This window comes from Triplophysa dalaica, chromosome 9 (assembly GCF_015846415.1).
Source record: "Triplophysa dalaica isolate WHDGS20190420 chromosome 9, ASM1584641v1, whole genome shotgun sequence".
NCBI classification, from domain to species: Eukaryota; Metazoa; Chordata; class Actinopteri; order Cypriniformes; family Nemacheilidae; genus Triplophysa; species Triplophysa dalaica.
The window spans coordinates 22,655,698-22,678,644 of NC_079550.1; the positions used below are offsets into that span (position 1 = coordinate 22,655,698).

Sequence of the window (22,947 nt, forward strand, 5' to 3'; positions counted from 1 at the left end):
TCGAACTGAATCTAAAACTGTAAGGATGGCAAGACAACATTTTCAGACATTGCGAACAAATTCAGGCTTTCCAGCAATCACTCGAACCTTGGCAGCAGCGACTCAAAACCGCAAACTACTATATGTTTCCGACAATGATGAGACACATTGAAGAAAATTATGTTTGCAAGAAATCGGTCTCAAATCTATCACGTCTCATTCAGTCACATCCGGAGGCATTGTCGGGCAGTGTCTGTCGCTAATTTCCCACGGAAAAGTTTGGTGAATCAAAAGACAAGGAGTGGGTGAAAAATCCCTTTGACTCCAGAATCAATTCCTAGACTGAATTTAACCCCTGAAGAAGAATCAGAAATGCTTCAGCTTACTTGTGACAGCACGTTGAAAACTCGTCACAAAACAGTAATTGTCTTCGTTCTGGATAGGCCTTTCCACGGAGTAGCCCATGCTGAGCAAAGCAAGCATTTTATTGCTACTACCCTTCACAACCACCTATATGTGTGAAACAGGATTTTCCTTTTTGACCAAAATGAAGACGAGACAGCAAAACAAACTGAAATGTTGTTTTTCATAACAACAACACACTTCACCCTCCTAGAGAATAGCATAAGCAGATTAATTATGATTCAGCAATAGATCTCAATTTCACATTTTTACCATCCGTGTACTTTTAAGAGTACATATTTCAGCATACTACGATTTGAAACATGCTAATTCTAATTTAAATACTTGGAGATGGATAGTATTTGAATAAAATCAACCAACATGAAAGACCAGCCAGAGTACATTTTCAATATTTGAAAGAAAAAATAAGTAAATCTCAATCATGTACACACAGAATCTTTATAACGGAAGGTATTCAATGAGTAAATAAAGTTATGGATATAAATCTGTTTAGTTCCACAGCTGGAATACTGTTTTCCTCAACACACAGTGTTGTGTCTTTGTCTCGTGGTTTCTGAAAAACCAGTTTCACATGTTGTTCTGGCATCATCGGAGTTAACTGGAAATTTTCATGAAAAACACACCCAAAGTCTTGGTTCATAAATGTAAAATTAATTTCACTTTCTCTGTTCAACAAGACAGGGTGAAGATCTACAAACACTGTCATTATATAAGGTAAGTTATTCAATCTTCTAAAACACTGACCTACATTTAGAAAGAATTATTACACTGACGGTAAAAACATTGCACATTTGTATCTGTTTAGTTGTTTTCTGAGCTTTATATGTAGACCAATAATTTTCTCTTTTCTGAAATTCAGTAACATCTTTTCCATTGTGATTTAAGAGTGTTGTAATATAATCAAGCATAGCGTCAGTTCTGGCAGGTTACGTGAGTTAAACTTGCATCAGCCGATCACATCAGGTCAACTTATCAACGTTTATACTATAGTCATACAACACTCACGTGTCCTATTTAAGTTGCCTTTCTTTGCTCCTTATCATCTTAATCGTGCTGCACTCATAACCCACCTCAATCCCCACCATATCTGTCTGTATCTGTCGGATCATTTTAATTTAATCCTGTTATGCATAATGAACTGTTCTGGTTCCCCAGGTGGAGGGACATGCAAGGCAGCATGGACAGGCGGAGTGTTCGTTTCATTCCATCAACCTTAAATATTGCTGTTGTTTAAATATTTGATGACAATGGTCCTGAGTGAATTGAAATTTTGTTTATTTTAGCTCATGGGGTCTGATCACATTGATGTGACTGTCGTTCATCACTCACAGCTGTGAGGCTGTGAATCAGTATATGATATGAATGGGTTCACTTCACATTGAGACACTGTTAACTCGGGTGATTCTCACAACACAGCTGAAACATCATGGCAGTAATGACTTGAATTATAAAAAATACAATTCGGTAACACAAAAATGATAGGTGCTCTCTACCTTGGACAAAACATAATTTTGACATAGGAATTAATTATGTATTTTTTTGCATTTCTTCTGAAATTCTCAGAACCGTGACACATCCCGATTTGTCTGAGTGCACTATATGTTGTGATTTAAACAAAGTAAAAATTTTATATTCTTGAAAATATAATTGTAATATAATTGAATATTTATGTATGAAAAAAAAATGAAGAAATAGTGGATGAAAGAACAGGACTGATACTCTCATCCTCCGTAACGTTTTTTTATAGACTCTTTAAACACACTCAAAGAAATTTACATTAATAATGATTTTATGTAAAGATACACATATTGCATAAATATTAATACCATAACATTCTCTCAATATGCCACATAAAAAAATGTTTTAAACAAATTGTATGACATGCTTTTCCCTGATTGTTTAAATGTACATTCAAATCATAAATCATACCCAGAGCCGGCCCCCCCTATGAGCTTTACGATGAAACGTCGCCAACACTGCTTGAAGGAAGAAATATTTTAATACAAGTGTTACAACAAAAAATATATATGCTCTATACAGGCATTATACATTTAAACTGTCAGAAATATTCTATTGCAATACATAGTATAAGCTGCTTTGTGTAATCACTGATCAGATCTGATGTTCCAATGTGGTACACTATATAGTGTAAAATCAATAAAATACATAAATAATTATTTCCTATGTCAAAATAATGTTTCGTCCAAGGTAGACCACAATTATCTTTATTAAGATCATTTCTTGTGTTACTGAATTGTGTGTTTTATAATTCAAATCTTTACTGTTTACCGAAATCTTTCTTTCTTCTTTATAAATAAACTTAACATACTCTTATATAAATCGAACTAACAAGTCCAAAGACACATTACTGCCTAAGAAAAATCAGTTATCAAACATCCACTGTATAATGTTTCATTATTGTTCCTTTGATACAGACAATTACAGTAGAAGAGATCAGACTCATCAGATACCAACTGTGTATTCATGACTGAATATGGTGTCAAGTGTACAAAGGGACTCAGATGCAGGTAAGGTTAACACAGTTTATTTAGATAGGACTCCACAGAGAGAAACAAAAGAAAGGCAGGGAACTCCCGTCCAAACACTCAGGTACACAGCTGGCTGAGAAAACCAAAATCCACAAAATCTGGGAAAGGTAAACGGGAACCAAAAGGAACCGTACGGGGAGAAAATAATTCAAACCGGCTCACGGGTTGCCACGTTCCTACGAATCATATGAAAAGGTTAAGCTTCAAGCACAGCAAGAGCAACACCGTAACAAATAATAACATTGCCACAAAGAGAGCTGTCACAGCCAAGCTAAAATAGAGGGAAACAGCGATGAGGAACAGGTGAGGGTAATTAGAAAAACAAGGAGGCTAAACAGGGTACCAGATGAGCTAAATCAAAGGACAAAAATACAGCAGAAAAATAAAACACCAACCAAAAAATAACATAAAACAAAAGGCAAAGCCTGACATATGGAGAAAGCTGAAAAATATAACAAATTCTGATCAAATCTGAGGAAGAAGTTTGAGTGTTTGTGTGAAGGAACATCAGATGAGAGAAACCCAACACTGCTGAATGAGATCTACACAGAGCTCTACATCACAGAGAGTGAAAGTGGAGAGATCAGTAATGAACATGAGGTGAGACAGATTGAGACACAATCCAGGAGAACAGCAACAGAGGACACACCAATCAAATGCAATGACATCTTTAAAGCTTTACCTGCACAAGACAAACCCATCAGAAGTGTGCTGACAAAGGGAGTCGCTGGCATTGGAAAAACAGTCTCTGTGCAGAAGTTCATTCTGGACTGGGCTGAAGGGAAAGAGAATCAGGACGTCCACCTCATATTTCCACTTCCTTTCAGAGAGATCAATCTGATGAAGAACCAAACACTCAGTCTTTTACATCTTCTTCATCTTTTCTTCCCAGAGACAAAAGAAATGGAAATCTCCAGCCCTGAATATAATGTGTTGTTCATCTTTGATGGTTTGGATGAGTGTCGTGTGTCTCTGGATTTTCACAGCAGTGTGAGGTTGTGTGATGTCAGTGAATCAGCCTCAGTGGACGTGATGCTGACAAACCTCATGAAGGGGAATCTGCTTCCCTCTGCTCTCATCTGGATCACCTCCAGACCAGCAGCAGCTGATCTCATCCCCTCTGAGTGTGTTGATCGAGTCACAGAGGTACGAGGCTTCACTGACAAACAGAAGGAGGAATACTTCAGCAAGAGAATCAGTGATGAGAGTCTGAACAACAGAATCATCTCACACCTGAAGTCATCCAGGAGCCTCTACATCATGTGTCACATCCCAGTGTTCTGCTGGATTTCAGCCACTGTTCTAGAGAGAATGTTGAGTGAAGCAGAGAGTGAAGGAGAGATCCCCAAGACTCTCACTCAAATGTACACACACTTCCTGATCATTCAGACAAACACCAAACATCAGAAGGACTATGAGAAGAAAGTGAAGAATGATGAAGACATGATCTTCAAACTGGCCAAACTGTCTTTTGAGCAGCTTGTGAAAGGGAACCTGATCTTCTATGATGAGGACCTGAGAGAGTGTGGCATTGATGTAGCAGAAGCATCAGTGTACTCAGGATTGTGCACTCAGATCTTCAGAGAGGAGTTTGGCTTGTATCAGCCAAACAACACAAATGTGTTTGATGAAGGTCCTGAATTGAAAAAAAAACATGTAAAACTGAAAATCCAGGTTGTTTTTCAACAATTGTGGACATATTTAAATTACCAGATTTATTATCTGAGTTTCATCAGAGAGCTGTAGATGAAGCTTTACAGAGTCAGAATGGACATCTTGATCTTTTCCTGCGTTTTCTTCTGGGTCTCTCACTGGAGTCCAATCAGATTCTCTTACAGGATCTACTGACACACATGAGAAGATGCTCCTACAAGAAAGAGAAAACTGTTGAGTACATTAAACAGAAGATCAATGAGAATCTGTCTCCAGAGAAATCCATCAATCTGATTCACTGTCTGAATGAACTGGATGATGATTCACTGCTGCAGGAGATTCAACATTATGTGAAATCTGAATCAGTCGAATCATCAAATAAATCTTTCAAATCCAACACACAGGCAGTAATAGCTTCACATTATCCCTTACTCATTCAATGATATGATTTTAAATTGCAAATCATTTTTACATTCCTCTAGTATTTTTGATCCTGAGAGTATCAAGGGTTTCATTTCTCTGATGTAGATATAACACAGCAGGTGTCCTGTCGTCAGCATCAGATCTTTTTATCAGGTCATAGAGTTGATGTGTATTATTCAGAGGATCTTATGTATGAATTATAATCAGATAAGTGTAAAGATGTCACATCACAGTTTGATGGTGTTGATCTAGTGTTTGTGTTATCAAAGGTTTAGTTTTGTTTGTGTGGAGTTTCTCTAAAGCACTGTGATGTTCTTCAACAAGAACTCAAAACTCTTCAGTGTTCTTCATCAGTCTGATGTTCATGAGCTTCAACATGAACATCTGCGTTTAACAACAAACACAACAACAATATTACACTTTTTACACTCACATGTGTTTATATGAGTAAAGACACAATGAGAAACTGATTTGTCTGTTTTATTATTGTTTAATTTTCTCTTTTTTATTTCATGTTTAGCAGCAATGTTTGTTATTTATCTCTACAGGTTGAGTCAGTGTAAGATCACAGATGAAGGTTGTGTTGCTCTGACTTCAGCTCTGAGATCAAACCCCTCACACCTGAGACATCTGCATCTGTCTGATAATAATGTAGGAGATTCAGGAGTGAAGCTGATCTCTACTGTACTGGAGAATCCTCACTGTAAACTGGAGACACTGACGTAAGATTTAATAAAACGTTCACTTTGATCCTCTTACTAATGACCATCGAATCTTACAGTAACAAACAAAAATAAATAAATAAATAAATACAAAATGACACAATACATGCAGTTGTACATATGGAAACATATGTGAAAAATTGATTATGGGCTTTTAAATAGCGGACTAAAAGTAAAACTGAAGACAGAAGATGTGAGGCCAGGCAGGACAGGGGGTAAAGTCACGAGGGAACAGAATATGGGGTCAATGGGAGCAGGCTTCATTTAGTAGAGGAAACAGGGCTTCCAGGATAAGGGATGGAGTCCAGGAATGGGGGAGGCTGGAACCGACTTGATCGCGGTTCTGGTGAGGATGACAGGGCAGCTGGAGAGGCTGGAGAGGCTGCTGCTGACACGGGGGCTGGCTTTGGAGACTTTCCTCCGACTCATGTGGACCCCTGGAACCGTGGCAGGTTGAGGGAATGCAGCAGGGGCCATAGCTGGGTCAGAACTGGGTCCATCAGATGCCAACCCCCATGATTCTCTCTCTCCATGCTTGCCACCGAGGCTGGCTTGCAGGACAGGAACCGCGGGACTCGAGGCAGATGGTGAGAGTCCCCCAACAACACTATGGCCAGGGCACAGTCCTCTGGGACAGAGGCCAATGAGGGAGAAGCCCAGGCTGGGACAGAGGGCCAGGGTTCGTCCCAGTTCTCGTGGTGCCTGACCATGTTGCCGTATATAAACATTATCATACAGGATATGTGTAACAATGCATGTGTTGCTGTAGGACAGAATTGCTCAGTCTACTCTCAGTCTTCTGAATTATATCACAGACTCAAATACACTGATGTGTATGCATTACAAACACTCTTCAGGTATTTTGATATCATGTGCTTCACTTATAGAGACTCTAGACAACAGCTTACTCTGAGTACAGATAACACAGACCCTGATCACATGTATTTAACGGTACATTTTTAATCAAATTTAGTATGAAAGAATATGAGACATTTGCTATCATAGTACTATGTGTGAGTCAACAAATCTATTGATGTCAGTCACATGTAAAAATGTCATATTTATCATGTTCATCAATTTTAATTAAATTAAAAATAATTGTATTGACCATTAGGGGGCCTTAAACTTTACAGCTCCTCTCAGAACATTACCCCCATGAACCAAATTTCATAACAATAGACCATTGTGTTTGTAAAATACTGCACATTACACAAAAATGTTGTGCAAAAAGAGGCATTTTTATATTTTTGGACCAGAAGGTGGTCCTGTGCTGAAAATGTGTGTGTGACCTCAGGTCAAGACCTTGATGACATGTACCAAGATTCTTTCACAAAACTTTGTTTCTTGGACGTATGGTTCAAAAGTTATGAGATGAAAAAAATAAAACTTTCAAATGGGCTGATGAGTTTCTGAACTTCAGTCCTCACGCCGCCCCTCACAGAATGTTTAAGATGTGTCTCTATATAAAATACACGATTCATCTCATTAGCTGCATATTGTGTTCATTAGAGAAACATCTTAAACATTCTGTGAAGTGATCCTGAGGACTGAAGTTAAGAAACACTAGAGAAACACTTCAGACTGTCCACTATCTGTGAGATCAATTTCATCACTTTTATCAACCGGTTCAATGAGCTGCCATAGACTTCCATGAGATAAGAAGAATAAGAATAGAGCTTGAACATTAATGATATAATACAGTAATACATTTATTCAGACAGACACAGCTGATGTCAAACCTGTTTTAGAGGAGCATAAAAAACTACAAATGACAAGAAGATTGTTGTAATAATTGATTATTCTGATAAGATGAATCTAACTGTGTAATACAACGGATTAAGTTAAATTCTTTAAATCACAAACACACATCAATACAAATAAAATGAATATAAACATAAACACTAAATAATCACGAGAAAAGAAAAAAATTCATCTCACTGTAGATTTGATCTGTGTGTCTCTGTTTTCAACAGTTTGAGCTGGTGTAAGATCAAAGATGAAGGTTGTGTTGCTCTGACTTCAGCTCTGAGATCAAACCCCTCACACCTGAGACATCTGGATCTGTCTCATAATAATGTAGGAGATTCAGGAGTGAAGCTGATCTCTACTGTACTGGAGAATCCTCACTGTAAACTGGAGACACTGAAGTAAGATCATCTCTCTGATAGTCACACATAGGGTTGGGCCGATAGATGATGACATCGTCCATAGCTGATGGTGACATTCATATTATGTTGGGCCAGCATCGTGATTCCCCTGCATGACGCAATTTTCATCATCAGGGGGTCTGCGGTCATCTGCATATCCCATCCACGTACATCACATTCTCAAGACAAATGACATTCTGCACATGTGTCGAGCTCATCCAATCACAATTTCGCCATTATCAGCAGTTGAGTATGATTTGGAAGCTGCGCTATCATGTGTGTAAAACAATGTTTTAAAATGAAAAAGATCCTCATTTATACTGCCGTTCATACATATGTTTCAGAAAAAAAATTGCAGGTCACATGACCGTTCAGAAACACTGGACATGCGTACACAAATGTAAACAGTTATATACACGTTCAAGCTGGTTGTAGATGACAGTTGTTCTGCTTCTATACTATATATCAGGTGAAATAGAGTCAAGAGTAATATGTCCCAAACCTCAGTATGAATAAACAGTAGAGAGAAATACACAGATGCTCTTCTGCTTGGGCCGAGGTGTGTGAGTGTGGATCAGATGGACACTCTATCCCATGATGCCACAGGAGCTGAGCAACGGTCAAATAAAACATTAAATCAAATAAAAATAGTGTAAAACTGTAAGACTGAAATCTGTTTTTAAATGTAAGGATCAATAAAGGAAATTCATGAGACTAAATGAAGTTTTTATTAACGTCAGAGTACAGGTTGTTGTTGATACATCACAGGTCAGGGAGCATACGGGTCACATGACAATAAAACATGACGGATGCAGTATGTGAGAAATGTATTGGTACACCCCCACACATACTACATAGAACATGAGTTACTGTTTTAACGCTCGATAGGTAGATACTTATTCAACTTCAGTACGTACTGTCATAGAATGAGATTTCACTCACAACTTTGGTTACTAGTCACAGACCGGGGCGGCCAGTACAAAATCAACATGATAGAGAGGAAAAGCAAGTACGTCTTCCTGTGGATAGATGAGGACATCCATGTTATAAAGCTTGTTTGACTTCATGCAGCGCTGTGTACACTGATGGAGCCGGTGACATTACAGCAACACGAGAGAGAATCATGAGCCGTATGCTTTTAAATCTCTCTCTCAGTACTGTGATGTCATCCGTCCATCGGTCTGCTTGGCGCCGGATGAAATCAAACAAGACTTAGAACATGGATTTCCTCATCTATCCACAATGACTGCATCCTGTAACAATCACCTGAGATTAAACTAGTGAAATTTAAACAAAATCATTTTAACCACTGAGGGAACCACTGACCAAAATAGCAAATATATAAACTAACTCATGTATCCAGAAACACAACTTGCAAACACAAAACACAAAATACTTTCTTCATATAGAAAAACCCATGAAGAAGTATCACACACACACCATACTACACAAACCATTGGAAATCCCAATAGTCCAACATCTACAAAAGTTCCCAAATCACAAAGTGTCTCTATGGAAACAGTAACCTTTAGCAGTCCACTGTCCAGGGTGTTGAAGTGCGGAGCTGAAGTAAGTCCTTGTAGTAGAGTAGGCGGGGCGAGACCGTGGTTCGAGTCCGGTGAGTAATTGTGAATTAGCGCCAGCTGTGCGCACACCGGGCTCGAATCACGTAGGAGATGGGAGCATAAAAGGAACGAGCGACCGGACCGTCGAGGAGAGAGGACCGGGCCCGAACTTATGTTATGTTTGTATTTATATTATGTTTTGTTCGCCGGCGGTCGTCCGTGAGGGGCCGCCGGCTGTTATATTACTTTATTAAATGTTTTAATGTCTGCCGGTTCCCGCCTCCTTCCTTCCATACTTGAATCTTGTTACATTGGTGCCGAAACCCGGGAGGAAGGAGAGACATGCTGTCGGAGAGTCCTCGCCGCCGAGTGGCCTCGCGGTGCCGGAGAGTTCGGGCAGCGCGGACGAAGGGCGTCCGCCAGTGGCTGCCCGAAGCGGTGGCTCTGGGGAAACGGAAGTGCACAGTGCGGCCACCGTCAAAACTTCGGTGGAACGGCGACCTTTGCTGCCGCGCCCCTGGGTCGAGGTGGGGTGGCTTTCGTCCAAGTGGGAGCGGGGGGGTTGCCGCCGTCCGCCAGAGGCCGGAGCCTGTGTCCGTCCCCCGAGGGGGAGGAGCAGGGGGCGGAAGTGCCGGGTGAGCCACCGCCTGCCAGAGGCCGGAGCCTGCGTCCGTCCGCCCAAGGGGGAGGAACAGGGGACGGGGAACCCGCCCCGACTCCCGGATAAAGGAGGAGCCACCGCCGGCCGCCAGGGGGCGGACGGTCGAGCCGTCCACCGAAGCCCCAGGGCCACCGCAAGGCACCGCGAAGGAGAGTACTCCGGCTGGTTGAGGAACGAGCGGCAGCATGTCGGGGAACCGGATTTTTTTTTTTTCCTCTCTCCCCTCTCTCTTTCCGGTCGCTCCGAGGGCTCCCGTCTCCGTTGTCTCGTCTCGTCGCTGCATACCCCCCACCCCACCCCCCCCGAGGGAGGGGGAGGGAGCTTGCACAGTCGCGGGGGTACCCCCCGGCCTGTGAGGGGTGATGGGGGTATGTAGTAGAGTAGGCGGGGCGAGACCGTGGTTCGAGTCCGGTGAGTAATTGTGAATTAGCGCCAGCTGTGCGCACACCGGGCTCGAATCACGTAGGAGATGGGAGCATAAAAGGAACGAGCGACCGGACCGTCGAGGAGAGAGGACCGGGCCCGAACTTATGTTATGTTTGTATTTATATTATGTTTTGTTCGCCGGCGGTCGTCCGTGAGGGGCCGCCGGCTGTTATATTACTTTATTAAATGTTTTAATGTCTGCCGGTTCCCGCCTCCTTCCTTCCATACTTGAATCTTGTTACAGTCCTTGATATCCTCTAGCAAAAAGTCTCAGTTATGGAAAGAGAAAACTTTTCTGCTCCTTTGTTCTGGGTGTTGAAGTGCTTTATGAAGTCAGTCCTTGAAATCACTGTCATCACAACATATTTTCAATGTCCTATTGACACAGATGCATAGTCCCGCCTTAATAAAAACATTATTATTGTGTCCACTCAAAAGGATTCTTTATATCTTCATATTCTTCATAGTCATTTAATGATGAGAATAAAAGTTCTGTCACTTCAGACAATAAGATGATTGTCATTGACGTAACATGTTTATTTAATAATGCCATTCTGCTGAAGTGAGAGACTGAAGTGTGTGTTATTGTTCTCTACAGGTTGAGTCAGTGTAATATGACAGATGAAGGTTGTGTTGCTCTGACTTCAGCTCTGAGATCAAACCCCTCACACCTGAGACATCTGGATCTGTCTGATAATAATGTAGGAGATTCAGGAGTGAAGCTGATCTCTACTGTACTGGAGAATCCTCACTGTAAACTGAAGACACTGAAGTAAGATCATCTCTCTGATAGTCACACATGTACACATGTTCAAGACATTAAACTCTTTCTTTTCCCCCTCCTCCCCCACCCACATCAAACCTCGGTAAACACTATCCTCACTTCAAACATTGAACTATCCTCTTTCACCCCACTGACTGACACTGAAGTCAACCTACTTCTCTCCAGCCAACCCAGAACTTGTCCCCTTGAAGCAATCCCCTCCCATCTCCTCCAGGCCATATCCTGAACAAGGGGACTACCAGTCATTACTCTCCTCTTTCTCTGCTAGTGTTACCACAGCTAAAATGTCTTTCTATACCACCAAGGTGAGCAGTGCACCTAACACTAAACAGCTTTTCAAGACATTTAACTCTCTTCTTTGCCCCCTCCTCCCACTTCATCTTTGACTGTGGAAGACTTCGCTGTATTTTTCACTGAGAAAACATCATCCATCAGCAAACGATTCTCTGTACCTCAGACCATGGTACACACCTCCCACACTTCAACCATCGAACTCTCCTCTTTCACCCCACTGACGGACAAGTAACCAGACTTCTCTCGAGCCACCCAACCACCTGTCCCCTTGACCCAATCCCCTCCGATCTCTTTCAGGCCATATCCAGCACACTCACACCTGCACTCAGACACATCATCAACAGCTCCCTGCTTACCGGCACTTTTCCTTCCACATTCAAACAGACCCAGGTCACGCCGCTCCTGAAGAAACCCACATTGTACCCCTCTACTCCCGACAGTTACAGACCTGCCTCTCTCCTCCCATTTATTGCAAAAACAATTGAAAGGGCAGCGTTCAACCAGGTGCCTTCCTACCTATCCCAGAACAAACTACTGGATGACAAGCAGTCTGGATTCGAAACGAACCACTCCACTGAGACTGCACTGCTATCTGTCACAGAAGCACTGCGGCTAGCCAAGGCGTAATCTAAATCCTCGGTCCTGATTCTGCTAGACTTTTGTGCAGCCTTTGACACTGTCAATCACCAGATACTGCTAGCAACCCTATCATCGCTAGGAATCTCAGGCTCTCCTCTCCGCTGGTTCAAATCCTACCTCTCCAACAGATCCTTCATGGTGTCATGGAGGGGCTCGCTGTCCACTACTAACCACTTGATCACTGGGGTCCCTCAGGGATCGGTGCTTGGACCGCTGCTTTTTTCCAACTACACGACATCTTTGGGACCCATCATACAGGCACATGGTTTCTCATCAAAACTCCTTGTCCAGGCCCTGGTAATCTCAAGGTTGGACTACTGCAATGCTCTCCTTGCTGGTCTTCCTGCAAATGCTATCAAACCGCTTCAGCTGCTTCAGAACGCAGCAGCATGCCTCGTGTTACAACAGCCCAAAAGAGATCATGTGACACCCCTTTTCATCTCTCTCCACTGGCTACCGGTTGAAGCCCGTATCAGATTCAAGTCACTAATGCTTGTCTACAGGACTTTCACTGGATCTGCAATGGCTTACTGTCACACCCTTCTCATGGGCGTCATCAAATCAATTAAACTTGCATTCTCTATTGTCATAAATATATTTATGTTTACCTAAACTGATAGTGTAATTAGAAGAAAATACCAACGCAAAAAATGTGTTTTAAGTTTAGAAACGGTTGAGTTTCCCCTCCCCTTCCTCTCACAGTGGTTTGGCCCACTGCCTGCTCTCCCCGTTCATCTCACCTGCGCATTGCACAACACATTCAAGTCAGGTATGCGGCTCAGTTTATCAGTTGTTGTTGAAATCCAGTAAGAAAGCTATTTTATTCACTTTAAATGAAGTGATTCTCTTAAATGTAGTTGATGCTGATTCATTAATAAATTAGTTGTTGCAAAAAATGCTGATTTCCGATGTATTTTTTCATGAATCTGCTTTGTTATCGATTAAATCGTTACTTAGCTAGTTAACGTTAGCTTGTTACATAGGACGTTACACACTGCAACTAACACACGGAAGCCGTTTCCCATGCATTGTTTTATTTTTGGCGACATGGCATGATGTGAACATTAACGGCCACAATTAGCCACCCATCCTGCCATTCAGGTCCTGTGTCACACACAGCTGTGAACATAACGCTTGCAATTTTGTGACGTTGGCACTATATCTAGCATTCACAAAAGGTGCACAGCTTTCATTCAGTTGGAGAGGATCATTTTCTCAGCATCTATTTTGTGCAGTATGTGCACGGGGGATAAGCTAAACATTCAGTTTACTGAACCTCGGGCGATTCATCAACGAGTACAACAGAGAATTTAAGCATCTGTCACTGTTACTGCCTGTTTGTTCGGCTAGAGTAACATGAACAACATTTTTAAAGATAACTTTAAATATTTAAATTTTGGAAAGCAACAACCACTCAATAATGTCGATGAATGGTGACTTTGTCAGATGATGTCGCAGTATAAATCAGGATAACAAGTGTTTAAAAAGTGACTCATTGTTAACGTGTAGTATCATGGGTAGTGTGTTTTTCCTATTTGTTTCCTGTCTTCACAAAAGAGACAAAAAATATATAAATGGTAAAAAGCTTTTTTGTTCACTTGTATTACAGTATGTGACCGTTCAGCTCAGTTATAATAAGACTGCAAGTCTGCATGATAAACCTATAAACCTAATGCATATTGTCACTTTGTGTCGTAGTAAGTACAATTTGGACTGTATTATATGTGTCCCCTTCAAAAATTGCTCTTGAAAATTTTTTATGTGTATTGTCCCCCCCTACTGTTAAATGAGATTTACACCCATGACCCTGCTACACTCCTACACCTCATCAAGATCCCTGTGTTCAGCAAACCAGGGGTGTCTTGTGTTGCCTTCTCATAAGGACAGTAAATTGCTTTCCCGCTCATTCTGCTTCACAACTCCTTCCTGGTGGAACATTCTTCCTAACTCTGTCCGGTCAACCACATCTCTCACAACATTCAAAAAACTACTTAAAACCCAACTCTTCTGTGAATACCTGACAGACAAATGAAAAAAAAAAACACTTACCCTTTCTCTCAACAGGTAGTGGTCAAGCTTTTGTTTGAAACCAGTAATTTTGTATTGGCACCTAATGTATTATGGCTCCTGTATGACATATCGCTTGTTGCTCCCGAACTCTTTGTAAGTCGCTTTGGATAAAAGCGTCTGCTAAATGACTAAATGTAATGTAAATGTAAATATCCAGCACACTCACAAACATCATCAACACCTCCCTAGTCACCAGCACTTTTCCCTCCATATTCAAACAGGCCCAGGTCACGCCCCTAGTTAAGAAACCCAGATTGGACCCCCCAAGTTTCAAAACAAACCACTCCACTGATTCTGCACTGCTGTCGGTTACAGAAGCACTGCGGCTAGCCAATGCGGAATCTAAATCCTCAAAACTAATTCTGCTAGACCTATCTACAGCGTTTGACACTTTCAATAATCTAAAACTGCTAGCAACCCTGTCATTTCTAGGAATCTCAGGCTCTCCTCTCCGCTGGTTCTTATCCTACCTCTACGGCAGATCCTTCAGGGTGTCATGGATGGGCTCGCTGTCCACTGCTCACCACCTAATCACTGGGGTCGCTCAGGGATCGCTGCTTGGACCTCTGCCTTTTCTCCATCTGCACGACTTCCTTGGGACCCATCATCCGAGCACACGGCTTGTCGTATCACTGTTATGCTGACGACACCCAGATTTACATTTCATTTCACCCAGATGATATCATTGTAGCAGCTCGCATTACAGCCTGCCCAGTAGATACCTCAGCTTGAATGAAAGAGCATTGCCTCCAGCTTAACCCTGCCAAGACAGAACTACTCATATTCACGGCTCTCCCCACGGTGCAACACGATCTAACCATCCAACTAGTTAATTAACTAGTTTTTTCTCGTTTGGCTCTCAGCGGAGACGGTCAGATTTTTCATTCCCCGTCCTTGCCCTAATTTTCCCTGCTTTGTCTTCTGTCTCGTCTCATCTATTGAGAGACTCTCTCTGCACTGCTCTCCAAACTTGGAAAATTATGGATCTGATCAACTGGTCTCTCAACGCAATTGACACCATTTTCTCGACGAGAAGCTTGGGTTCGGGGGAACCTAACTGCCCTGACGAATGTTCGCAGCTGGCTACACGATGGACGCGTGGGAGAGATGGCGGATCGTGTGTCTGGCAGCTCTTTCCGTGGAGGACATCGAAGATATCTACTTATGTGGAACCATGATAACAGGTCTTGTGCTGATTGGATTTGCCCTGGGTTACCGAAGAATTTATAAAACGGGAACAGCTGTCCAAAGCTTCACAAGGCTGCCCGTATCGATTGAAGCTGTGGGAAGAGCGGTCAGCATTGAGAATGAGACTATTAACCGCAATATGGTTGCTATCATGGAGAACCTCACTGCTTTGCTAAGAAAAATGTATGGTATTGGAGATCAAAATGGACAATGAGAGTTGCCGTGAAATTGGAATACGGTTTCTCGCCCCAAGACTAAGCAATCTTATCTTTTTCGGCTCCCCGGAACCAGCACTGGCCTTGACCAAGGCCGCTGGTTGAAAATCAACCCTGTGAAGAGCACTGCAGTGAGACGCTCTTGCGTTCCTCCCCCACAGACTCCTGGTGATTACAAACTATCACACATACACACACACACACACACACTCACACATACACACACACACACATACACTCATTGCCCTCACCCGATCCCACACCTCCGTTGCTTTGAACCGCCAGCCTGACAAGCGGGTCTGTGAACGGTGCCGTAATGGCACTTGACCGGATGGCTGCTTGCCAGAGCTGGATTAACTTCCCCTGTTGCAAGTCTTGTCTATGGTGTATTATTTGTATTTGTTTTTCTCACCACTTTCCTCATGTTATGCTGTATTTTTCTTCTTGATCCATTTTGTTACAGTTTACTTGTATATGTGTAATGACAATAAATTGAATCCAAATCCAAATACCACAATCACTCCTTCCAAAACAGCCAGGAACCTCAGAGTTATTTTTAATGAACAACTGTCCTTCAATGGTCACATTGCAAAGACAACGAATTCATGCCGATACGCCTTATTCAACATTAGAAAGGTTAGACCCTATCTCACTGAGCATGCGGCACAACTCCTTATCTAGACCTTGTCAATGTCAAGGTTGGACTACTGCAATGCTCTACTTGCTGGTCTCCCTGCTAAGGCTATCAAACCGCGACATCTGGTTCAGAACGCCTCGTCTTCCAACAGCCCAAAGGGGCTCATGTGACTCCACTTTCATCTCCCTCCACTGGCTACCTGTTGAAGCCCGTTTCAGATTCAAGTCACTAATGCTTTTCTTCAGGAATATCACTGGATCAGCACCTGCATACTTTCACACACCCCCGCACTCGTACACCCCAAAAAGAACCCTGTCTTTAGCAAATGAGCAGCGTCTTGTATTATCTTCTCATAAGGGCAGTTATTTGCTTTCCCGCTCATTCTGCTTCAAAACTCCTCCCTTTATAACCGATCAACCACATCTCTAACAATATTCAAAAAACTATTTTATACCCATCTCTTCTGTGAATTCTTGTCCGACAAATGAGAAGAAAAAAACACCTCTCTCTTTCTCTCAACAGGTTTTGTTCTGGCTTTTGTTGAAACTAGTGACTTGGTATTAGCACCTATTGTATTTTTGCTCCTGTATGACATATTGCTTTATTGCTCTCTGAACTCTCTGTAAGTCGCTTTGGATAAAATCGTCGGTAGCACTTCAGTATAGGGGGCAAAACATTTAAAAATTATTTTCAGTTTTTCTGAAATGACTAATGACTTAAGGTAGATGTTTGAGTAAAATCATTATTTTTGTTTCATTCTGTGAACTAGTTCATATTGACTAGTTCATCAAAACAAGTTTATATTTAAGTTTAAAAAACACAATAGTAATGTTTTTTAGGATCAGTTAAAAAAATTATAAACTATGTAATAATCCTGTTTTTTCATGCGTCTTTCACGTTGCTGCTGGGTGACTTTGTCATGCTTGATGAAATTCAACAAACACTAGAATGGAATGAGAACAATAAATGCAAAAATTAGGATGCAAATGTAAAACTGTATTTGGCAGTATATTCAAATGTTCATTCAGTTGTTGACAGTGTAACAGATTTGTCTTACTGTATATGCAACTTTAATTTATGTTTCCCAAAGCACTTTGATTATTTTATTTCATTGCAAAGATGTTTTTCCAGCAATTTGATGATGAGAATACAAATTCTGTCAGTCATCACGCTGAAGTGTGCTATTGCATTTAGTCTTTTTTTTTTGTCATTTCTATTGTTCTCTTCAGGTTGAACTGGTGTAATTTCCCAATCACAGATGAAGGTTGTGTTGCTCTGACTTCAGCTCTGAGATCAAACCCCTCACACCTGAGACATCTGGATCTGTCTGATAATAATGTAGGAGATTCAGGAGTGAAGCTGATCTCTACTGTACTGGAGAATCCTCACTGTAAACTGGAGACACTGAAGTAAGATCATCTCTCTGATAGTCACACACACTGATCACACAACATTCATTCATGTTTATCAGTGTGTACTCTTAAAACATAAATAAATAATACTCTAAACACTCCATTAAATTCAGTTGTTTGGCTCGACATCAAGTGATCAGTCAGTGCTTGAAGTTCATGTATTGAAGCAGAAAAGTCAGGCGTGAAAATATCTGAGTGACTTTGACAAGGGCCAGATAGAGATGATAGAGACTGGGTCAGCTCATGTTTAAAACACTTTGACCTGTCAGTGTTCCTCATTCCTGGTGAATGGACATCAGGGTCAGAGGTGCCCAAGACTTACTGATGAACATGTGGAGTGAAGCCGAGCTTGTCTGATCAGATCAGATGTGAAGAGCGTCTGGAGTTTAAAGTGATGAAAAAATCTGTATCACATTTCTTTAATATCAGGTGGATGATGGGTTGGTTGGAGGCAGTGTTTATGTTCTGGATAATGTAATTTTGGAAAGTCTTGGGTCCTGACTTTTATGTGGATGTTGTTTTTACATGTACCCCTCACCTAAAGATTGTTGCAGACCGTGTGTCCGAGATACAGACACAAGGATTCAATTGTGGGTTGAAAATGCTTTATTCAGTACCAACAGACAGAGAGAGATAGCAATCCAGACAAGAGTAATCCCAGGGAGTCAACCGACTCTATGGAGATGAGAGTAATTCCAAGGATGGTGAAAAACGGCTGGACCGGACTCCGGAGGGGTTGGTTTGTCAGACCAAGGGAGGTGTGATCTGTCTGCCATGTGCTGAGGAGCCTCTCCGGGTGTTAGACCCACGGCGGAGTGAGGAGCCGAGAGGGGCGGGGCACACCAACACGCAGACAATGAGCACGTGGTGGCTGTCACAACAGTGCTACGCGCTAAACAACACTCAAACACAGAGAGAGGGAAAAAGAGGGAGGTGGTTAAACCCAAAACCTGTCACCTTGTACATCCCTCAATCACAGTGATGTTCTCTGATGACAGATGGGTATTTTACCAGGATACATAAACATAAGTGATAATTTTCTCTGCTACTTTAAATGTTACTCATATTAGAAACCTGCCCAAATTACATACATGTTGTCCTTGCAATTTAATGATGAGATTGACATTTCTCTGACTTTGAACAAGACAACAAATATCATCTTTGTGTCATGTTTATTTAATAATGACATTCTGCTGAAGTGAGAGACTGAAGTGTGTGTTATTGTTCTCTTCAGGTTGATGAGGTGTAAGATCACAGATGAAGGATGTGTTGCTCTGACTTCAGCTCTGAGATCAAACCCCTCACACCTGAGACATCTGAATCTGTCTGATAATAATGTAGGAGATTCAGGAGTGAAGCTGATCTCTACTGTACTGGAGAATCCTCACTGTGAACTGGAGACACTGGAGTAAGATCATCTCTCTGATAGTCAAAGATGCATAGACGTAATTTGCAGGTGGGACATGTCCCCACCACTTTTTGGAAGATATAAAAAATGTAGTGTCTTACAGTGCAAATAGCCCACCTTGCAAGCAGAGGCTATTTATACTTACTCCGCCAGGGACATAATTTCTACTGGGAACAAGCGGGACATATACCCTCCACATATCAAAATTATGTTTGTGACGCCCCACTTTCAATTATTTTGTTATGATTTTAAACCGCACACCATCATCGTCATGGAGAAGCAGGACTGAGCAGTCTGCTTGTGTCGATGAGGCATCGTATGCAGACTCTATAAATAGCTAACTGAAAGGTTATTTTCACGTGGAGTACAGCAAGTTATTTTCACCATAGGAAACCACTATGACAAACTCAAAGTACTCATGTTTAACCTCCTGAACGATGACCAAATTCTGTCAAACCGTACTCGTAATAAACACTAGCTTCTGTTAAAAGATCGAGCCCTTATTAAACAGAAATCGAAGAAAAAAAATCTCTCGTTTCATGTTCTCAGTTTGTTGCTGCCTTGAGCCACGTTATGTGGTTCCTTTGAAATAAACAAGCTTAATGTGAGACTGTTGTTATCCCCGCAATAACTGCTTGTTCTTTTAACACTAGTTATGCTTTTACAATTGAGGAGTAATAAAAATCTGGTTTTGTGTAGTCGGTGATTAGGTGGGCTATGTTTAGACTCAGCAGTGTCCTCCCTGATGGCAGCAGACTGAAGAAGCTGAGTGTTGGATGGGTGGGATCACTGTAATGCAGTGGGCTTTGCGGGTGAGATGGGTAACATAGATGTCCTGGAAGGGGGGGACACACCAATGATCTACTCAGCTGCTCTTTATGATTAGTTTTACCTTCTCTCGCTAACGTGTGACGTGGGCTGCAGCTGATTCGGTTCAGTTGTAATGCTGCGTTCGAAACAACTTGGGTTTCGGAAATTATGACGTAAAATATCAGATTTCCAACGATGACCTCAATGCTTTCGAGTCAACCACACGTCCCATTCGCATGTTTACCACGTGATGTCACTATCATCATATGGTAACTATTCAAACGTGGCCATTTGTTCATAAACAGCGTATGGATATTTTAGTGTTCATGTTCATACATATTACTTGTTATAAAAATAGCCTTGAGTTTGTTTACAGTCCACATAAGCTTGAGAAGAGCTAGCCGCCATCTCATCTGTGACGTCTAATGACGCGTCTCGCTTAGGTCGGGTTTTATTGATGTGCGCCGAATTCAGAGGTTGGAAAACCAACTTTGTTTTACGTTCAGGAAGTTCACTTACGGGATTGATTTCACAATGAGCATGATTAAGCAGGTTAACCAGTAAGGGAACATTCCTACCAAGAGTTTATTGAAGAAAATATGAGACATGTTGTGTCACTTATGATTCAGGAACAGTGTTTTTCCCATTCCATGAAAACAAAGATATTTGATGACGATCCCGGATGAGTTTCAAACTTAAACGTTAGTGTGTCTGTACTGATCTACATGTAGTTTAACTAAATATAGTTGTTATCATGATAATCTACTGTTTCATATGCCTCTATAGCTAAAATGCTTATTTTTATTAAGCATTTTCCAAATTAGGATGCAAATTATGTTTCGGTCTTACTGTTATTGATAAGCTCAGCCATTTTTAAGGGCTATGTTTTAGGCAAAATAAAAAAGTATATCATGAACCTTATATAAATATAAAACACACCAAAGTAATCCACTTAAAAATGTTCTTAATTTCTTTTGTGTATGTAATTTGTGATAATTATAGTAAGCTATATATATCCAAGCCATAGACGTGTTATTCAGGAATTTATTAATGTATATTTCAAATAAATGGAAAAAAAAATCACTACTTTGTAGTTTCACGAGTTCAAAACTAAATTTAGAAAGTTCTTTATATATTTGTAGCATATCTGGCAATGCCCGAAGTAATAAGTGAAAATTAGATATATTTATTAAGATTTATTTTTTCAATCTGTTTTCCTGTATACTTGAATTTTTGTCAATAATTTGCAGGGGCTTACCAAACGTTTCTATCCGGGACCCACTTACTGGTAACTTGTGTCGGACACACCAATTTAACATGAGGAAAACACATACATTCGTTTAAGTAGTTTTTATTTTATCAAAAATTAATTTGTTTAATTGCAAATTAAATTTACTGATGCCAGGTCTGCTTTCCCCCATGATGTTTTGATAAATAATGTTGATTAAAATGTTAAAAAAATCGTCTCAAAGGGTCGGCATTTAACCACTGTTCTATACAATCTGGAACAGTATTAAAAAGTGAAAATCATGATAACTCGTTAATAAAACAAGTAATTCTTGGGTATGGTAAATTAAAATCCCAAATAGGCCATTACCATATAAAACATTAGTGTTAAAAAAACAAAGGCTTGTAGTAACAATCCACACATACACAAGACACAATAGATACATTTTATTTAATATAAACAAAAACTTTGGATCTTACAAATTGTGCCTTTAATGACATTTCTGAAGAGACTGAAATGTGTGTTATTGTTCTCTACAGGTTGAACTGGTGTAATATCACAGATGAAGGTTGTGTTGCTCTGACTTCAGCTCTGAGATCAAACCCCTCACACCTGAGAGAACTGAGTCTGTATGGGTATCATGTAGGAGATTCAGGAGAGAAGCAGATCTGTAAGCTGAGAGATGATCCACATTATAAACTAGAGACAGTGAGGTGAGTAGAGCTCATTTAAATAAATGTCTCATTTCAACAACTATAAAAACGTACACAAATAAATGTAAATGACTCTGGTGCTGTTAGGTGTATCAGTTTTAAAACATTTTACACTTTTATTTCCTTATAATTTCCTAGTAACAATCGTTCTTTTCATCTCTCCCCATCTGACTAGTTTTAGTTTTTGTCACAATACAAATATTACTTAGTATAAGCAAACCTCATATGTGTTTTCTGAAATTTTAGCCCAACTGAAAACAAAAACGATATTTTGGTAAACAGTTTGTGGAGCACATATGAGATGTGAATAATAAAACAGAAGAGTAAATGTGAAGTGTACAGATGAACACACTTGATGTTTTATAAGTGCAGCACAATAAGAATTCAATTCAATGAGTGTGATGAAGAGTCTTTATTATTTATGTGGAGCTTTATTCTTTTATTTCCTGCTGTTTGTTTGATGGATGTTCACCTCAGTGTTTGTGCACACATGGGTAGATGTTTATTAGGGGTCAAGCCCCCGAAGGGGCGTAAACATCTATTGCATCAGATAGTTTTGTATTATTATTCTTCCTCCATTGCGTCTATGTCAGCCAATAGAACCGTATGGTAAACAGTTATGAAATTAGGTAAAATGATCAGTATCACAGTGCACAGTATCAACATTAACCACAGCCAATTTGGAGTCTCTAACTATATAGCGCCACCACCAGTTCAAAGTTTCACACACATTTATGCTAATAACTTTTTAACCTAAAGTCTTAGAAGTACAATAAATCTCACCTATGAACCCTTAAGGCAGATGCCAAATCGATGCTATGACAATGTATCAGTAGCTTTCCTGTTGCTCAGTGGTAAGAGCATTGTGTTAACAACACAAGGTTGTGTGTTCGATCCCAGGGGATTGCACATACTTAGAAACAAATATATAGAATAATGCAAAGTAAGTCGCTTTGGATAAAAGTGTCTGTCAAATGCATAAATGTAAATGTATGTCACAC

At 40.8% G+C, this 22,947-nt stretch overlaps 1 protein-coding gene across 1 annotated transcript in view; it reads left to right on the top strand.

Moving 5' to 3' along the window:
* The first annotated feature begins 1,049 nt into the window (after positions 1–1,049).
* LOC130428454 (ribonuclease inhibitor-like) overlaps positions 1,050–22,947 on the top strand; it is a 36,060-nt gene continuing 14,162 nt past the window's right edge. The window contains exons 1-8 of the mRNA XM_056756513.1: positions 1,050–1,116; positions 2,838–2,930; positions 5,576–5,749; positions 7,723–7,896; positions 11,147–11,320; positions 17,605–17,784; positions 19,022–19,195; positions 21,773–21,946. Of these exons, the coding sequence (XP_056612491.1) occupies positions 2,887–2,930; positions 5,576–5,749; positions 7,723–7,896; positions 11,147–11,320; positions 17,605–17,784; positions 19,022–19,195; positions 21,773–21,946 (1,094 nt within the window). The 5' untranslated portion in view covers positions 1,050–1,116; positions 2,838–2,886. The remainder of the gene's footprint in view (positions 1,117–2,837; positions 2,931–5,575; positions 5,750–7,722; positions 7,897–11,146; positions 11,321–17,604; positions 17,785–19,021; positions 19,196–21,772; positions 21,947–22,947) is intronic.